This window comes from Hemicordylus capensis, chromosome 4 (genome assembly GCF_027244095.1).
Source record: "Hemicordylus capensis ecotype Gifberg chromosome 4, rHemCap1.1.pri, whole genome shotgun sequence".
In the NCBI taxonomy this organism is placed as follows: Eukaryota; Metazoa; Chordata; class Lepidosauria; order Squamata; family Cordylidae; genus Hemicordylus; species Hemicordylus capensis.
Genome location: NC_069660.1, coordinates 319,523,157 through 319,539,386, shown reverse-complemented (window position 1 = coordinate 319,539,386; position 16,230 = coordinate 319,523,157). Strand labels below are relative to the sequence as shown.

At 45.0% G+C, this 16,230-nt stretch overlaps 1 protein-coding gene across 3 annotated transcripts in view; it reads right to left on the bottom strand.

Moving 5' to 3' along the window:
• Window positions 1–16,160, bottom strand: part of RECQL4 (RecQ like helicase 4) — a 45,501-nt gene extending 29,341 nt beyond the window's left edge. For all 3 annotated transcript variants that reach the window (XM_053243783.1, XM_053243784.1, XM_053243785.1), the window contains exons 1-4: window positions 16,023–16,160; window positions 13,009–13,120; window positions 12,846–12,879; window positions 37–140 (exon numbers count right to left, since the gene is read on the bottom strand). In XM_053243783.1, the coding sequence (XP_053099758.1) occupies window positions 37–140; window positions 12,846–12,879; window positions 13,009–13,092 (222 nt within the window). In that variant the 5' untranslated portion in view covers window positions 13,093–13,120; window positions 16,023–16,160. The remainder of the gene's footprint in view (window positions 1–36; window positions 141–12,845; window positions 12,880–13,008; window positions 13,121–16,022) is intronic.
• Between the last annotated feature and the right edge of the window lie 70 nt (window positions 16,161–16,230).

Genomic DNA, 16,230 nt, shown 5'->3' with positions numbered 1-16,230 from the left:
CGCTGCAGTCACGAAACATAAATGCAGCTTTGTTACCTGTTCTGCTGCTGAAGGTTCCAGAGTTCCTTGCTGGCAAATTACTTCAGTTCTGCCTTGATGGCCTTTAGTTTCCTTCAGCACTTTGTACTCTCTGTACAGTTCTGTGCACAAAACACAGTTAAAAATTGACCATGGACTTCCGGACTGCCTGAGGGAGGGAGGTGGGATTGGGTGGCATGGTTATACAGTGCTTCCGTTCCTACTTCTCTGGTAGATTGCAGATAGTGTCACTTGTCACTTTGCAGAACCGCCAAAACAAGAACTAAAGCGTGGAGTTCCACAAGGCTCTATACGGTCTCCAATGCTTTTTAACATCTACATGAAACTGCTGGAAGAGATTATCAGGAGGTTTCGTACAGGGTGTCATCAATATGCTGATGACACCCAGATCTATTTCTCCATGTCAGCCTGATCAGGAAATAGCATATCTTCTCTAAATGCCTGCTTGGAGGCGGTAATGGGCTGCATGAGGGCTAACAAACTGAAGTTGAATCCAGATAAGACAGAGATACTGACTGTGAGGGGTTGGGACTGCTGGGAGAGAAGATCTAAACTGAGAGATGGTTTAGATCTGCCTGTTTTGGACGGGGTTACACTCCCCATGAAAGACCAGATATGTAGCTTGGGAGTGCTCCTGGACCAAAAGCTCTCCCTGGTTTCTCAGGTCGAGGCAGTGGCCAGGAGCGCTTTTTATCAGCTTTGGCTGATACAACAGCTACATCCATTTCTGGAGGTAAATGACCTTAAAACACTGGTACATATGCTGGTAACCTCCAGGCTTGACTACTGTAATGCACTCTACGTGGGGTTGTCTTTGTAACTAGTTCGGAAACTACAATTGGTACAGAATGCACCAGCCAGATTGGTCTCTGGGACAACTCAAAGGGACCACTCAACACCAATTTTAAAATAACTGCACTGGCTGCCAATACTTTTCCGGATGAAATACCAAGTGCTGGTTATTACCTATAAAGCCCTTCACAGCTTGGGTACAGGGTATTTAAGAGAGCGCCTCCTTTGTCATGAACCCTGCCGCCAGTTACAGTTGCCACCAACTCATTTTGTATAAACATACAAACTCAAGAATTAAATAATTATATTTTTATATGTGTATCATACATTCTTTTAAATATCTATAAACATACCTCTTAATAAACATACTTATTTCAAAAGAACACCAAGGAATGTCCAATGTTGCCCAGAGCACAAAATAATGAAGATAGTAATTGTATTTCAATCCTGCTTAATCAGCATAAAGGACCGTGATGTTCAAGAGAACACCAAAAAAAGTTCACTGTTTCCCAGAGCACATAAGTGTACAGGAAATGTTGGCAAAGTTCCAATCCTTCTGAGTCAGTATGGAAAGCTGTGCTGTAATAATATTCCATCCTGTTATCTGAAGCTTGTAAAGATAATATTTCTTTCGCTAGTAAGTCCTTCTGGAAGATTTAAATAGAGCAGATCTATCTATAGATATAGCTCTAGTGATGGCCTTAGATAGAACTGTATGAGGATAATCACTATCCCTGAATTTAAAATTTGTACACTGCCTAGAGATGTACATATCAGGTGGTATAAAAGTATGATAGATAGATAGATAGATAGATAGATAGATAGATAGATAGATAGATAGATAGATATTGTTTCGGAGCTGTAGCAGATTAAAGCCTTCATCTCAGAGCAAGCTCACATGAGGGAAAGAAATGCTGAATCATCCCTGCTGAGCTGCATGGCTAGGCTTCTCCTAAAACTCTTCTGTATTTTTGGTAGGTTCAAAAATGATCACCTCCACCACCACCACCCCTCTCTATTATAGAGCTTGAATCTCCCTGGGCTTGGGGTAGAATTCCCAGGCAAAGTTCTCCTTATTTTGCTGTTGGAAAAGTATAAAAACCTTCCACATGCAAGCTCTATTCGTAGTGAGAAAACTGATAACTGCTGAGCTCCTAAGGAAGTGTTTGGAACAGAGTAAATCCCTTTTCACCACCTCTTTTCCTGAGTTAAAAACCAACTCAGAGAGGCTTATAAAAGAAAAGAACAAAAAGAAAAACAGCTTTAGAACATAAGAACAGCCCTGCTGGATCAGGCCCAAGGCTCATCTAGTCCAGCATTCTTTTTCACATAGTGGCCCACCAGATTTATTTGAGTACTACATACTACTTCCGTCTGAGGCTTTCTCAGCTTTTAGTGACAGATAAAAATACTCAGTAGGTTACAAGAATACTTCAAATGCACCCTGAATGATGTTGAGGAGGCACACTTTAAAAATCTTGGTTACCCAGCTGCAGAGAACAGGAAGGTAGGAAGGTGCAAGAGCACACTTAAATGTGTACAGAGTCTTTCGCTATGCCCTAGGTGTATGGCGCTTAGGCTAGTGTTGCTTATTTCAATTACACTGTAGGTAAACTATAATAGAACAGTCTCAGGAATATGCAAAACACACACACACACAAGGAATATAATTTCTAACGCAAAGTCTGACTAAACAAACTTTTCGCTAGACTAAACTTCCCAAAGCCAAAACCCCGGCTTCTTTTTCTTGAACTCACCAAACTCCAGAGGAGAATTCAAGCTTTAAAGGATCCACAGAGTCATTTTCCTGCAACCATCCTTCCTGGCCACATGTCCTCCTCTTCTCTAACAAACAACTGCCTTCTTCCTCCCAACCATTCTCTAGGTCCCACCCATCTGGTGTGCTGATTGGCTGAGCCCTGGAGTTCACCAGCCTGTCAGTCAGGACAGGGTTCATTTCTGGTTAACTCTTTAGGGGAGGGGTGACTGATCACTACAGAAGCCCATCTGGAATCACCTGCCCAAAGCAACTCTGAAGCCCATCAAATCCAACCTTCTCTCAGGCAGCAGTAATTCCCAATTGTCCGGAGACAATTCTGAGAGTTTCACAACAGACAGTTATACAAGAAGAACTTGTCTACAGAGAGGCTTGTTCTAATAGTGAGTGATCAGAAATATGCTAGACATTCAAAGTTTCAACTAAATTAAACCATAGGATAATTTGCACAGGGCTAGAAACAGAAATCAGAGCACACGCCATGCACACATGAGGCCGCAGGTTCAGTCTGTGAAGTATTTTATAGGAGTCTCCAGCCATGATACCACACAGAGCTCCTGCCAGTCAGGACTTCACAGATGGACCGTGGGCCTGACTCAGCGTAAGGCAGCCATTCTAACTTTTAATAAACATGCTCTCATATTATACACTGTGGAACCTTGCCGCTGAAGAAAAAGCAATGGATGAATGTAATGTCATGCAGCCTTGGAGAAGTCGCTGCCAGTCAGGGGTGCTCTTCCCCCTGGACTTCCGGGCCCAGGTCCGGGGCCTCACAGCCCAGGGGGACCTCCAAATCCTTACAACATTATGTGTGCCGGGGGCCACTGCTGCCCCGCACCATGCCAGTCAGCTGAGAGCAACTGGGCTGGCTGTGAGGGGCAGGCAGGCTGGCTGTGCGAGTGGCCAGCCCGCAGTCCACCCAATCTCCTCCCTGGCATGGCTGTTGTTGTGGTCCCACCCAGCCTGTTCATCCAGGCCGCACAACAGCTGTTTGTTGCTCACAAGAGGCAGAGTGGGAGAGTCAGTGCCCGCCTCCTTGAGCTGCTTCTGCCCATGCACAACACGCGTGCTTTGGGCATCTAGCAGCCTGCTGGAGCCGCGCAAGGGAGTGGAGCGAGCTGGGAGGGCAGTGAGAGCAAGCGAGAGCAGGCAGCCATCGACACACTCGCTCTGCTTTGGGGGCTCCGGAGCTCCCCCAGCCCAGGGCAGTACCGGCTGTGGCAGCAATGGCGGCAACAACCTCAGGGCAGGCACAGGCAGCTGCCTGCATGTGGAGCGAGGGGAGAAGCAGTGCCAGTGGCCACACCCACACCCGCCACCCTCGAGAGCACACTGCCTCTGCGGCTGCTTTGAGGCTGCCTCTTGCAACCCTGCTGCTGCTGCTATTAAGCCTCGTGGACCAGTGGCAAACCCAGGCCCTGGATTCCCACCCCCCTTGTTCGCACACATACCCAGACCAGCAATGTGAGACAGAACAACAAAAGGTAAACCCAGTGCTGTATGCACACTTGCATTCCAGGCTGCAGGAGTTCTCGTGTTACTCTGCGGGTTGGGGTCCTGGAGTGGGAGTTAGTGCTGGGACTCCAAAAGGGATCTGCTGCTTCAACCTGTGTCTGTTTTCTGGGATTGTTCTACATCTTTATATTTTGGCAAATTCAGTTGCTTAAATATTGGATCCTTTAGAGACAGGGTGGGGGGGATGGGGAAAGAAATATGAGAGATGGGAATAATATGTTAAGTTGCATGTTGAATCGTTTCTGCTAATATATATTTGCATAAATATTGTGAATTCAGTTGCTATTTGTGCTCTCAAGTAAGCACATGTTAAAAATACTGCACATCATGGTGTGTGCATGTGTGTGCTTTTGAGCATGTGCAGAGTGCAACTGCAAACAATACTCCTTGCACATCAAGAGACTAGACGAAAAGACTAGGGTGTGGATGGTGCAGTACAGAGTTATTCTGTTCTATTCTGGGGGCTGGGGGTTTGGAGTGGCACGGGGGGAGGGGTTAGGATATGTGTGTGTGTGTGTGTGTGTGTGTGTGTGTGTGTGTGTGTGTGTGAGAGAGAGAGAGAGAGAGAGAGAGAGAGAGAGAGAGCATGATGGGACTCAAAGGAGGATCTGTTGCTTGTGTCAGCAACTGTCACATACAGTTTTCTGGGTGTGTGTTTTGGGGAAGCAGCAGCTTGTGCTCATTCCCTACTTCTGTTCAAGCCAAACAGAAGTTAGAGATAAGTCTAATACTCAACTACGGTTTAGGAAAGAAAATACTCTCATCCATTTTTTGCAAGGCACCTTCTTTCTTTCTTCTTCTCATTTTCCTTTCCCTCCTTCCTCTTTAGCTCATTATCTCAAGTTCTCGATCCATTATCATTTTCCATTCCCTGGGTTCCCCCTACCCCACAAAATTAGAACTAGTTTGGGAGAAACTAAATGGGGAGGGCTGAAAAGGCCTTTAGGTGATGATGCAGGGTGGGGGGAGGGTCTCCAGGGGCCTTTAGGTCCAGGCTCTAAAATTACTGCTTACAGGGTCAGAAAAATAAGAGAGCACTGCCATATACAGTTATTAATTCACAGTGGCCTAGGATTGCTCCGTCCACCTCAATAACCTCCCTCCACACACACCATTAAATTAAAGAGCCACAATGGAGACAAACAAAGCAGCAGCCAGTGACCATTTATGCTGCTTGTGGAATTGTGGTTTTTAGTCATGAACAGTTACAACATTTTAGGCACAAAGTTCTTCATCTTCCTTACTGCCACAGGAAATTGTGAAACATGCAGGTGATTACGGAGAGCAACTTACTGAAAGCATGCCAGCCAGTTTTAATTACAGTATGCCAAAGCATACTGTAAAGAGAAGATCAAACAGAGATGGAAGGAGTCTACTGAAAATCTGTACAGCAGGAACGTGAACATTCAAGATACTCTAGAATATATTCCCTGCTTGCAAGAACCTCTAGTACGGGAAGATGGAGTTAGATCAGCACTCCGGTCATTACCAAGTTGGAAGGCTACAGGAACTGATGGAATAGCTACAGAAATATGGTAGGCAACAGAAGAAGAATCAGTCAACGCTCTAACCAAACTATGCCAGCAAATTTGGAGAACGACACAGTGGCCAACAGATTGGAAGAGATCAGTCTACTTACCCATACCAAAAAAAGGAGACTTAACAGATTGTGCAAACAATCGCACAATATCCTTAATTTCATATGCTAGCAAAATAATGCTCAGGATAATCCAGTGCAGATTAGAGCCCTACATGGAAAGGGAAATCCCAGATGTTCAAGCTGGTTTCATAAAAGGCCGAGGAACAAGAGACATCATTGCTGATGCACGCTGGATAATTGAGAAAGCCAAAGAATACCAGAAAGAAGTCAATATGTGCTTTATTGACTACAGAAAAGCCTTCAATTGTGTTGACCATGTCAAGTTGTGGAATATCCTTAAGAAAATAGGTGTCCCAGAACACCTCATTGTTCTAATGAGAAACCTATACACAGGACAGGAAGTCACAGTCCAGATGGAACATGGTGAAACTGGTTCCAGATCGGCAAAGGAGTAAGGCAAGGCTGTATACTTTCTCCTTCTTTATACAATTTATATAGTGATAGAAGCTGGATTGGAAGATGAGCATGGTTTTAAAGTTGGAGGAAGAAACATCAATAACCTGTGCTATGCTGATGACACCACTCTGATAGCTGAGAATGCAGATGATCTGCAAGCTCTAGTAATGAAAGTCAGGGAGCACAGTGAAAAGATGGGACGACAATTAAATATAAAGAAGACTCAACTAATGACAACGCGTACACTGAAGACTAAACTAATGACAACGGGTACAGCCTCAGAATTGACAATGAAGACACTGAAGTGGTAGATAGCTTCTGCCTTTTAGGATCGACTGTCAACAGTAAAGGATCCAGCAGTCAAGAAATATGCCGCAAATTAGCACTTGGAAGGGTTGCAATGAAGGCCTTGGAAAGGATATTTAGATGCTCTGACGTGTCTATACCTACAAAGATTAGAATCGTTCCAACCATGGTTTTCCCTGTGACACTCTATGGATGAGAAAGCTAGACTTTGAAGGAGCAAGATAGAAAAAGCGTTGACACTTTTGAACTTTGGTGCTGGAGAAGACTTTTGAAGATACCATGGAAAGCCAGGAAAACAAACAAATGGATCATAGAACAGATCAATCCAGAATGTTCACTCGAGGCACAAATGACCAGACACAAACTATCATACTTTGGACACATTAAGTTGAAGGAAAGAAAAGAAAAGGAGAACCAGCAGCAAGGTGGAGGGACTCGATGACGACAGCAATCAATGCATCACTGAGAGACCTTAAAGGCCAAGTTGAATACAGATCATCCTGGAGAGAATCTATCTATGTGGTTGCTAAGAGTCGACACTGACTTGACGGCACTTAATCAATCAATCAATGCCAAAGCAACAAGCATTTGTTCAAGATTAGCTTAAATCTCACTTCCTTTCCACTGCCCTATTCCAAAGAACAGTTTTATGGTGTAGAGCAGGGGTCTCCATCTTGAGGGGGCAGCTCCCCCACCCCCAGTTTTGGATGTAAGATAACTCCCTGCCTCACATCCCCAATGACAGCTTGCTTGCTTAAAGTTCCTCTGTCCCTCTAGCTGCAATGCTGCAACTAGAAACCTGAGCTGACTTTAAGCTCCTCTTTCTGTGTAAATCTGCACCTTGCCTAAAGCTGATTGTTTTGCAAATTTCTCCCTTTCTATCCCCTATTGTTTGCTGTGCCTAAGAGATGGTTTTTAGCTAAAGATTTTCTATTTCTTTCCTCTCTGTGAGACAAAGCATCAGCATTTTCTCTGTCTGAAGTTTACCTTCAAAGAGCTTTGTGTTCAGATTGCTGGAGGGCATGCAGGGTGCTTAGCTGGCTTCTAGGTTATTATTATTACTACTACTACTACATTTATATCCCGCTCTTCCTCCAAGGAGCCCAGAGCGGTGTACTACATACTTAAGTTTCTCTTTCACAACAACCCTGTGAAGTAGGTTAGGTGGAGAAAGAAGTGACTGGCCCAGAGTCACCCAGCAAGTCTCATGGCTGAATGGGGATTTGAACTCAGGTCTCCCCAGTCCTAGTCCAGAACTCTAACCACTACACCACGCTGGCTCTCTGAGAGACCTTATATCCTAAATCCCAAAACAAGTTATCTGGCTGTGGTGGGACATAGGAGCATCTCACAAAACAATGCAGAAAAAGCAAGCAGCTTAGACTGGGTTAAAAGCTCCTAAATGTTTTAAAAACTATCTTTCTCTGTAACTGAAGTTTTTTATTTGCTCTTCTGCTCTGCATGTGTGAGTAATCTTTATATTTTTGTTAATCTGATTTTAATGCCTTGGTTGGCCTGATGGATGATCTCCAATTGGTGATCGACAGAGCGAGTGTGACTCTGCTGATCCTTTTGGATCTCTGGCGGCTTTAGATACTATTGACCATGGTATCCTGCTAGGTTGCTTGAAGGAAGTGGGATTGGATGGCATTGTTTTACCTACCTCTCTGGCAAATTCCAGATGATGTCACTTGGAGACTATTGCTCTGAAAAAACGAGAGCTAAAGTGTGGTGTTCCACAGGGCTCCATACTGTCTCCAATGCTTTTTAATATCTACATGAAACCGCTGGGAGAGATCATCAGGAAGTTTGGTCTGGGATGCTATCGATATGCTGATGACACCCAGATCTATTTCTCCATACCAACTTCATCAGGAAATAAGAACATAAGAACAGCCCTGCTGGATCAGGCCCAAGGAGGCCCATCTAGTCCAGCATCCTGTTTCTCACAGTGGCCCACCAGATGCTGCCGGAAGCCACAGGCAGGAGTTGAGGGCATGCCCTCTCTCCTGCCATTACTCCCCTGCAACTGGTTCTCAGAGCCATCCTGCCTTTTGAGACTGGAGGTGGCCCACAGCCCTCCGACTAGTAGCCATTGATGGACCTCTCCTCCATGAAGTTATCCAAACCCCTCTTAAAGCCATCCAGGTTGTTGTCTGTCACTACGTCCTGTGGCAGAGAGTTCCACAAGTGGATCACGCGTTGTGTGAAAAAGTACTTCCGTTTGTTGGTCCTAGACCTCCTGGCAACCAATTTCATGGAGTGACCCCAGGTTCTAGTGTTGTGTGAGAGGGAAAAGAATTTCTCTCTCTCCAAATTCTCCAAACCATGCATGATTTTATAGACCTCTATCAGGTCTCCCTGCAGCCGTCTTTTTTCTAAGCTAGAAAGTCCCAGGTGTTGTAGCCTAGCCTCATAAGAAAGGTTCTCTAGGCACCTGATCATCTTGGTTGCCCTCTTCTGCACCTTTTCCGGTTCAACAATGTCTTTTTTAAGATGTGGTGACCAGAATTGTACACAGTACTCCAAGTGTGGTCGCACCATAGTTTTGTATAAGGGCATTATAATATTAACAGTTTTATTTTCAATCCCCTTTCTAATGATCCCTAGCATGGAATTTACCTTTTTCACAGCTGCCACACATTGAGTCGACACTTTCAATGAGCTATCCACCACGACCCCAAGATCCCTCTCCTGGTCAGTCACCGACAGCTCGGATCCCATCAGCATATACTTGAAGTTGGGGGTTTTCGTCCCAATGTGCATCACTTTACACTTGCGGCCACCTTGCTACTTACCCCTGCTTCTAGAGCATTTATGAATAAATTAAAAAGCACTGGTCCCAGTACAGATCCCTGGGGGACCCCACTTCCTACTTCCCTCCATTGTGAAATCTCTCCATTTATACCTACCCTCTGTTTCCTGTCTTTCAGCCAGTTAGCAATCCACACATGTACCTGTCCCCTTATCCCATGACTGCTAAGTTTCCTCAGGTGTCATTGATGAGGAACTTTGTCAAAAGCTTTTTAGAAGTCCAGGTAGACTATGTCAACTGGATCACCTTGATCCACACACTCATTGACACCCTCAAAGAAGTCCAAAAGGTTGGTGAGGCAAGATTTACCTTTGTGGAACCCATGCTGGCTCACTCCCAGCAGGGCCTGTTCTTCTAGGTGCTTTACAATTTTATCCTTGAGGATGCTTTCCATCAATTTGCCTGGAACAGACGTTAGGCTAACTGGCCTGTAATTTCCCAGATCGCCCCTGGGTCCCTTTTTGAAAATCGGTGTTATATTTGCTACTCTCCAGTCCTCTGGTACAGAGCCCGATTTCAGGGATAAGTTGAAAAATTTAGCAAGGAGGTCGGCAATTTCACGTTTGAGTTCTTTGAGGACTCTTGGATGGATGCCATCCGGCCCTGGTGATTTGTTAGCTTTCAGTTTTTCCAGACAAATCACCAGGGCCGGATGGCATCCATCCAAGAGTCCTCAAAGAACTCAAATGTGAAATTGCCGACCTCCTTGCTAAAATTTTCAACTTATCCCTGAAATCAGGCTCTGTACCAGAGGACTGGAGAGTAGCAAATGTATGCAAATGGCAAGGACCCCCCCCGCTAAGTGCCTGCCTGGAGGCGACATTGGGCTAGATGAGGGATAACAGGCTGAAGTTGACTGTAGGGGGTCGGGATCCGGGAGATGGTTTAGATCTGCCTGTTCTGGATGGGGTTACACTGTACACTCCCCCTAAAAGATCAGGTTCGTAGTCTGGGAGTGCTCCTAGGTGCCAAACTCTCCTTGGTTTCTTAAGTTGAGGCTATGGTCAGGATTGCTTTTTATCAGCTTTGTCTGATACGCCAGATACGTCAATTTCTGGAGACAAATGATCTTAAAATGGTGGTACATAGAGGTCTGGTTATGGTTGCCACCAACTCGTTTGGTGGCAATTCGGACAGGGCCTTCTCTGTGGCTGCCCCAGGGCTTTGGAACTCACTGCCTGCTGAAATGAGAGTATCTCTTGCTCTGTTTGTTTTTAGGAGGACTCTGAAGATGTACCTATTTTCCCAGGCCAACTAAGAACAAATTTTTAAATTTTAATGTGTTTTTATCTATTATGATTTTTATCTTTTTGTGAATTTTAAATGTTTTCTGTTTTATATTATGTTTAATTCTGTACACTGCCTAGAGATGTTGATATTAGGTGGTATATAAATTCAATAAAATAAATAAATAAACAAACAATGCCTCTGCTGTTTAAACCACTTTGGGAATGTGTTGCTGAAAAGCATGATATAAATAAGAAATGATTAGTTACTGTTCTCTCTGCCATGAATTCCTTCTGACTGCCTTGCTACGTGTGAGATTCAGCTGTGATTTACTTTGCTCTCTGAAAATCCTTTACCTTGGCCTTTGTATTTCTGATATGTGAATGGGCACATTTGTTCAAGTATGTTTTCATGCACAATTCAGAGGCAATATGACATTCATTGTATGCAAGTTGCAGGGGAGCAAGGCTGGAGAAGCGAGTCCACAACCCTGTTCTGTTCAGCTCACATTTGGCTTTTGTAACTTAGCTGTGGCACAATCAAATAAGCAGCAAGTTGTATTTATGGTGAAGCAATCATATGGCCAAATCATATGGGGAGAGGAACAATTTCTCTCACCCTAATTAATCTGTTCCCCTATTTCCTCTCTCTCTCCTCTCTGCTATTCTTGAAGCACTGAGAGCAATTGGGCCGCCGGTGGGGGTGTGGTTGGGTTGGGTTACAGGAGTGACTCCAAAGGATTCCCCTAAACCCAAACTACTACACAGTAAGATAATCATCTAAAGAAAGTTGCTAGTTTATATACAAATCAAAGGGATGTATTTGTATATCCTCCTATAAATCAGAAAATAAAGAAGATTCTAACTGCCCCATAAGCCAATGTGGTGTAGTGATCAGATTGTTGGAGGAGGACTGGGTCTCTGAGAGACCCAGGTTCAAGCCCTCACTCAGACATCAAGTGGCTCACTGGGTGATCTTGGGCCACTCACATTTCTCAGCCTAGCCTACCTCAAAGGATTCTTGTGAGGATAAAATGGGGGGAAGCAGACTTGAGATGTTGTACATGGAATCATCTGCTCCTGTGAGGCAGTCTCTCGCTCTCAATATAACTAACTTTACAGGCTGTTGTAAGGAAAAGGAAGTATTCCCTATTTGCATCATTCTCTCACTGCTTGAGAAAGTCACCCACAAAAACCATACACATCAGTATCCAAAAAAGCCCCATCAGCCCAGGCTTAAGCTTGGAATATGAGCTGAGCACCACAATATATACCCGTAACCTCCCCTCCCCTCCATCACCACACACTCCCCCGCCCCTGCACCAGAAATGGGCATTTCTGTTAAATAAACTGATTTAGTGTTAAATTCTGGTTATGCTGTATTGATGCTGGTCTATAACATACTTGTTGGGTTGTACCTCCTGTTTAGAGTAGGCCCATTGAAATAATAATAATACTTATTATTATTACATTTATATCCCGCTCTTCCTCCAAGGAGCCCAGAGCAGTGTACTGCATACTTAAGCTTCTCTTTCACAACAACCCTGTGAAGTAGGCTAGGCTGAGAGAGAAGTGACTAGCCCAGAGTCACCCAGCTAGTATCATGGCTGAATGGGCATTTGAACTCGGGTTTCCCCGGTCCTAGTTCAGCACTCCAACCACTACACCATGCTGGGCCTACTCTACTTAGAGTGATACTTAGAGTGCAATCCTATGCATGTTCACTGAGAAGTCTTGCTGAATTCACTGGACTTACTCCCAAGTTATTTGTAGTAGACTGCATATAGGATTGCAGCCTTTGTCATGACTAACGTTCAGTTATTTCAATAGGTCTACTCTAAGCAGGACTGACATTAGAAACATCCTGTTGTGTTTTGATTTCTGTTGACATAGGATAGGAAAGGCTGTGCCGTCGAGTCAGTGTCAACTCCTGGCAACCACAGAGTCATGTGGTTTTCTTGGTAGAATACAGGAGTGGTTTACCATTGCCTTCTCCTGAACAGTATGAGATGATGCCTTTCAGAACTTTCCTATATCACTGTGGCCCAATATAGTCGTTTTCCATATTCTGGGAAACACATCAGCACGGATTTGAACCAACAGCCTCCTGCTCTCTCTAGGCTGGTTGCTTCCCCGCTGAGCCATTAGGTGGCTCTCTATTGACATACTTTGTGTATATTTTGCCACCCCACCCCTGGAAAAAAGCCTGTGGGTGCCCATGACTAAGCCTATTGCGGCTGGGGACGATGGGAGTTGTGTTTCAACAATATCTGGGGGCCCAAGTTTGGGAACTGGTGTGGAGGTTAGTGGCACACTTACTTTTGATCTCTTCAGGAGCCTCCTCAACATCAACCTAGGAGTAGAGGGAAACTTGTCAGAAGCAGTTCTGGAAATCTGCATCGCTGCAGTCTCGCTGCAGGCAGTAGCACACACACACACCCTGCACACCCCACAATAACCCAGGCCATCCTGTTGCACATACCTTGCTGGGTTTTCTCTGCCATTCTTGAAAAAATGAAACCTCCCATTTTTTCAGCTGGAGTTTAACTTCATTACATCTGTCCATAGCTCCCTCAGACAGTCTTCTACAAACTCTATAAGAGGGCAGAAGTTTCAGAATCTATCAAAAGATTACTTAGCAGATAGGTTGCACTAGTAATTATAAACAGGGTTATCTGCAGCCAAGTGTCCACCATCATACACCATGAAAGTCTAAAATTTGGTACATGACATAGAAATCAGTATCCTGAAAATGTCTTTTAAAATGTATTATTTATACAGTGTCATCAGAGTAGAGACTTGCTGATTTTAGTGATCCTTGTTTCTTTGTCCCAGTGTGCTTTGGCACAGCCTGAGATCTTACACACGAATCTCAAAAGAACTGCAAAGAGCATTTATCTTAAGATTTGTTATTGTCTATACAGCAATCCTAGCCTCTGCCTTCTAATGGCAACTTTTCTCCCCCTCACCCCCTTTTAAAAAACATTATGTCTGAAATTCTGTGAACTTCACTATTGTGTGATTTTTTTTCCCAGTCAGTCTGAAAGAAGTCTAGTACTGATCTGATGTGTATTTTTAAAAATGCATCTACATGACTGCCTTCATTAATTTATTTATTATTCTCTATGTAAACCGCTTTGGAAACTTTTGTTGAAAAGTGGTATATAAGTTTTTTTCATTTTTTAAAACTGATACACATAGCACAAGTAAAAGCACAGATCTCTGCCAAAAGGTGTTTATAGTGTAGGAACATAGGAAGCTGTCATATACTGAGTCAGACCATAGGTCCATCTAGTTCAGTATTGTCTACAAAAACTGGCAGTGGCTTCTCATAAGAACAGCCCTGCTGGATCGGGCCCAAATCCCATCTAGTCCAACATCCTGTTTCACACAGTGGCCCACCAGATGCCACTGGAAGTCTACAGCAGGAGTTGAAGGCATGCCCTCTCTCCCGCTGTTACTCCCCTGCAACTGGTACTCAGAGGCATCCTACCTTTGAGGCTGGAGGTGGCCCTCCGACTAGTAGCCTTTGACAGACCTCTCCTCCATGAAGTTATCCAAGCCCCTCTTGGATAACTTGATAAAGCTGTTTTATAATAAAAAATAGCTTTAAGCCATCCAGGTTGTTGGCAGTCACCACATCTTGTGGCAAAGAATTCCACAAGTGGATTATGCCAAGGTTATCTCCAAGGTGTCAGGCAGGAGTCTCCCTCAGCCATACCTGGAGATTCCGCCAGGGAGGGAACTTGGAACCTTTTGTATGCAACCAGGCAGGTGCTCTTCTCAGTGGCCCCATTGCTGAGCCCAGGTGAGATCTGCAGCAGGTTAAATTCTGCCTGCACACTATATTGCAAAACATGCCTTTATATGCAACATAGGAAGCTGCCATATACTGTATTGAGTCAGACCATAGGTCCATCTAGCTTAGTATTGTCTTCACAGATTGCCAGGGGCTTCTCCAAGGTTTCAGGCAGAAACCTTCTGCTCTTCCTAGAGTGGCTCCATCCCCTAAGAATATCAAGTCTCACATTCAAGTATCCCATCAAGTCTCCCATGCATATGCAACGAGGGCAGACCCTACTTAGCAAAGGGGACAAGTCATGCTTGCTTCCACAAGACCAGCTCTCCTCTCTGTGTAAGAGGCAAGACTATAACACCTGGGGCTTTTTAGTTTAGAAAAAAGACTGCGGGGAGACATGATAGAGGTCTATAAAATCATGCATGGTGTGTAGAAAGTGTCTCCATAAATTCTTCTCCCTCTCACATCACACTAGAACTGGGGTCATTCCATGAAACTGATTGCCAGGAAATCTAGGACCAACAAACGGAAGTACTTTTTCACATAATGCATAATCCACTTGTGGAATTCTCTGCCACAATATGTGGTGACAGCCAACACCTCGGATGGCTTTAAGAGGGGTTTGGATAACTTCATGGAGGAGAGGTCTATCAATGGCTACTAGTGGGAGGACTATAGGCTACCTCCAGCCTCAAAGGCAGGATGCCTCTGAGTACCAATTGCAGGGGAGTAACATCAGGAGGGAGGGCATGCCCTCAACTCCTGCCTGTGGCTTCCAGCAGCATCTGGTGGGCCTACTTGGGCCTGATCCAGCAGGGCTGTTCTTTGGTTCTTATGTGTAACACTTGATTGTTTATAGTGTTTGTTCATAGTGATTGTTTATATATGGCGGGAGGGGACTCAGATAGGAAGGGAGAGAGAGAGAGAGAGAGAGAGAGAGAGAGAGAGAGAGAGAATGAATATAAATTTTATAAACCACCTTAAAAAAAAACCCTCTCTAGGCAGTTTAAACAACATTCAAAAACCTAAAAACCACTAACAATTAAAAGAAATAAGATCAATTAAAACAGTTATTAAACCATTAAAGCAATTCATAGATGCGAACAGTCATGGATTGCATTTGGTTTTTGTTTTTTGTTTTAACCGAGAATGGGGTTGAGAGAAGACAGAGCAGTGAAGCCACCACACCTCTGGCTGACAGAAGCTCATCCTCGTCCCAGAGATCCCACAAATATTATATACTACTTAGATTTTCAAGGATCAGAATGGGGGGCTTTCGCCCGCTCAACACAGAAGGATTTTGCATTTTCACAGAAGTAAATATGCAGAGCAGACAAACGCACCCCTCCCCCCCCACAAGATATACAGATCAGATCTAGCCAGGTTTCAAAAGTTGGCTTTCCTAAGCACAGGAGTACTTGGATTCCTGGAGGGATTACTGGACACGTATAATAAACGTTTCACAGGAGAACTGAAGCAGGGAAGGTGCACCATAAGGCAACAGCAATCCCCGGGACCCAGGCGTCCGAGGAGCCCCTCCTGGGCTAGGGGGGACCCAGGCGTCCACTCCCCGCTCCCTCCCTTCCGGAGCTGGGGGGGGGCGGGAGCTCTTCCTCCTGGCCTGGGGGGCGCCCCGGGGGTCCTCCCAGCTGCTGCTCTCTCCCTGCCTCCTTCTTCCCCCAGACCCCTTCGGTTACCTCCTCCTCGCTCTGCCCCTTCCCTTCTTTTTCCCTCTCTCTCTCTCTCTCTCTCTCTCTGTCTCCCCCGCTGCTCAGGCACTTGACGGGCTTCTCGACTCCCGCGCGCCCAGAGCACCAGCCAATGGGCAAGCCGCTCGCGCGGGCACGTCTTCGGGACGTCTCCCGTCGGCCAATAGGCGAGCTCCCCGGCGACGGGGAAGGCCCC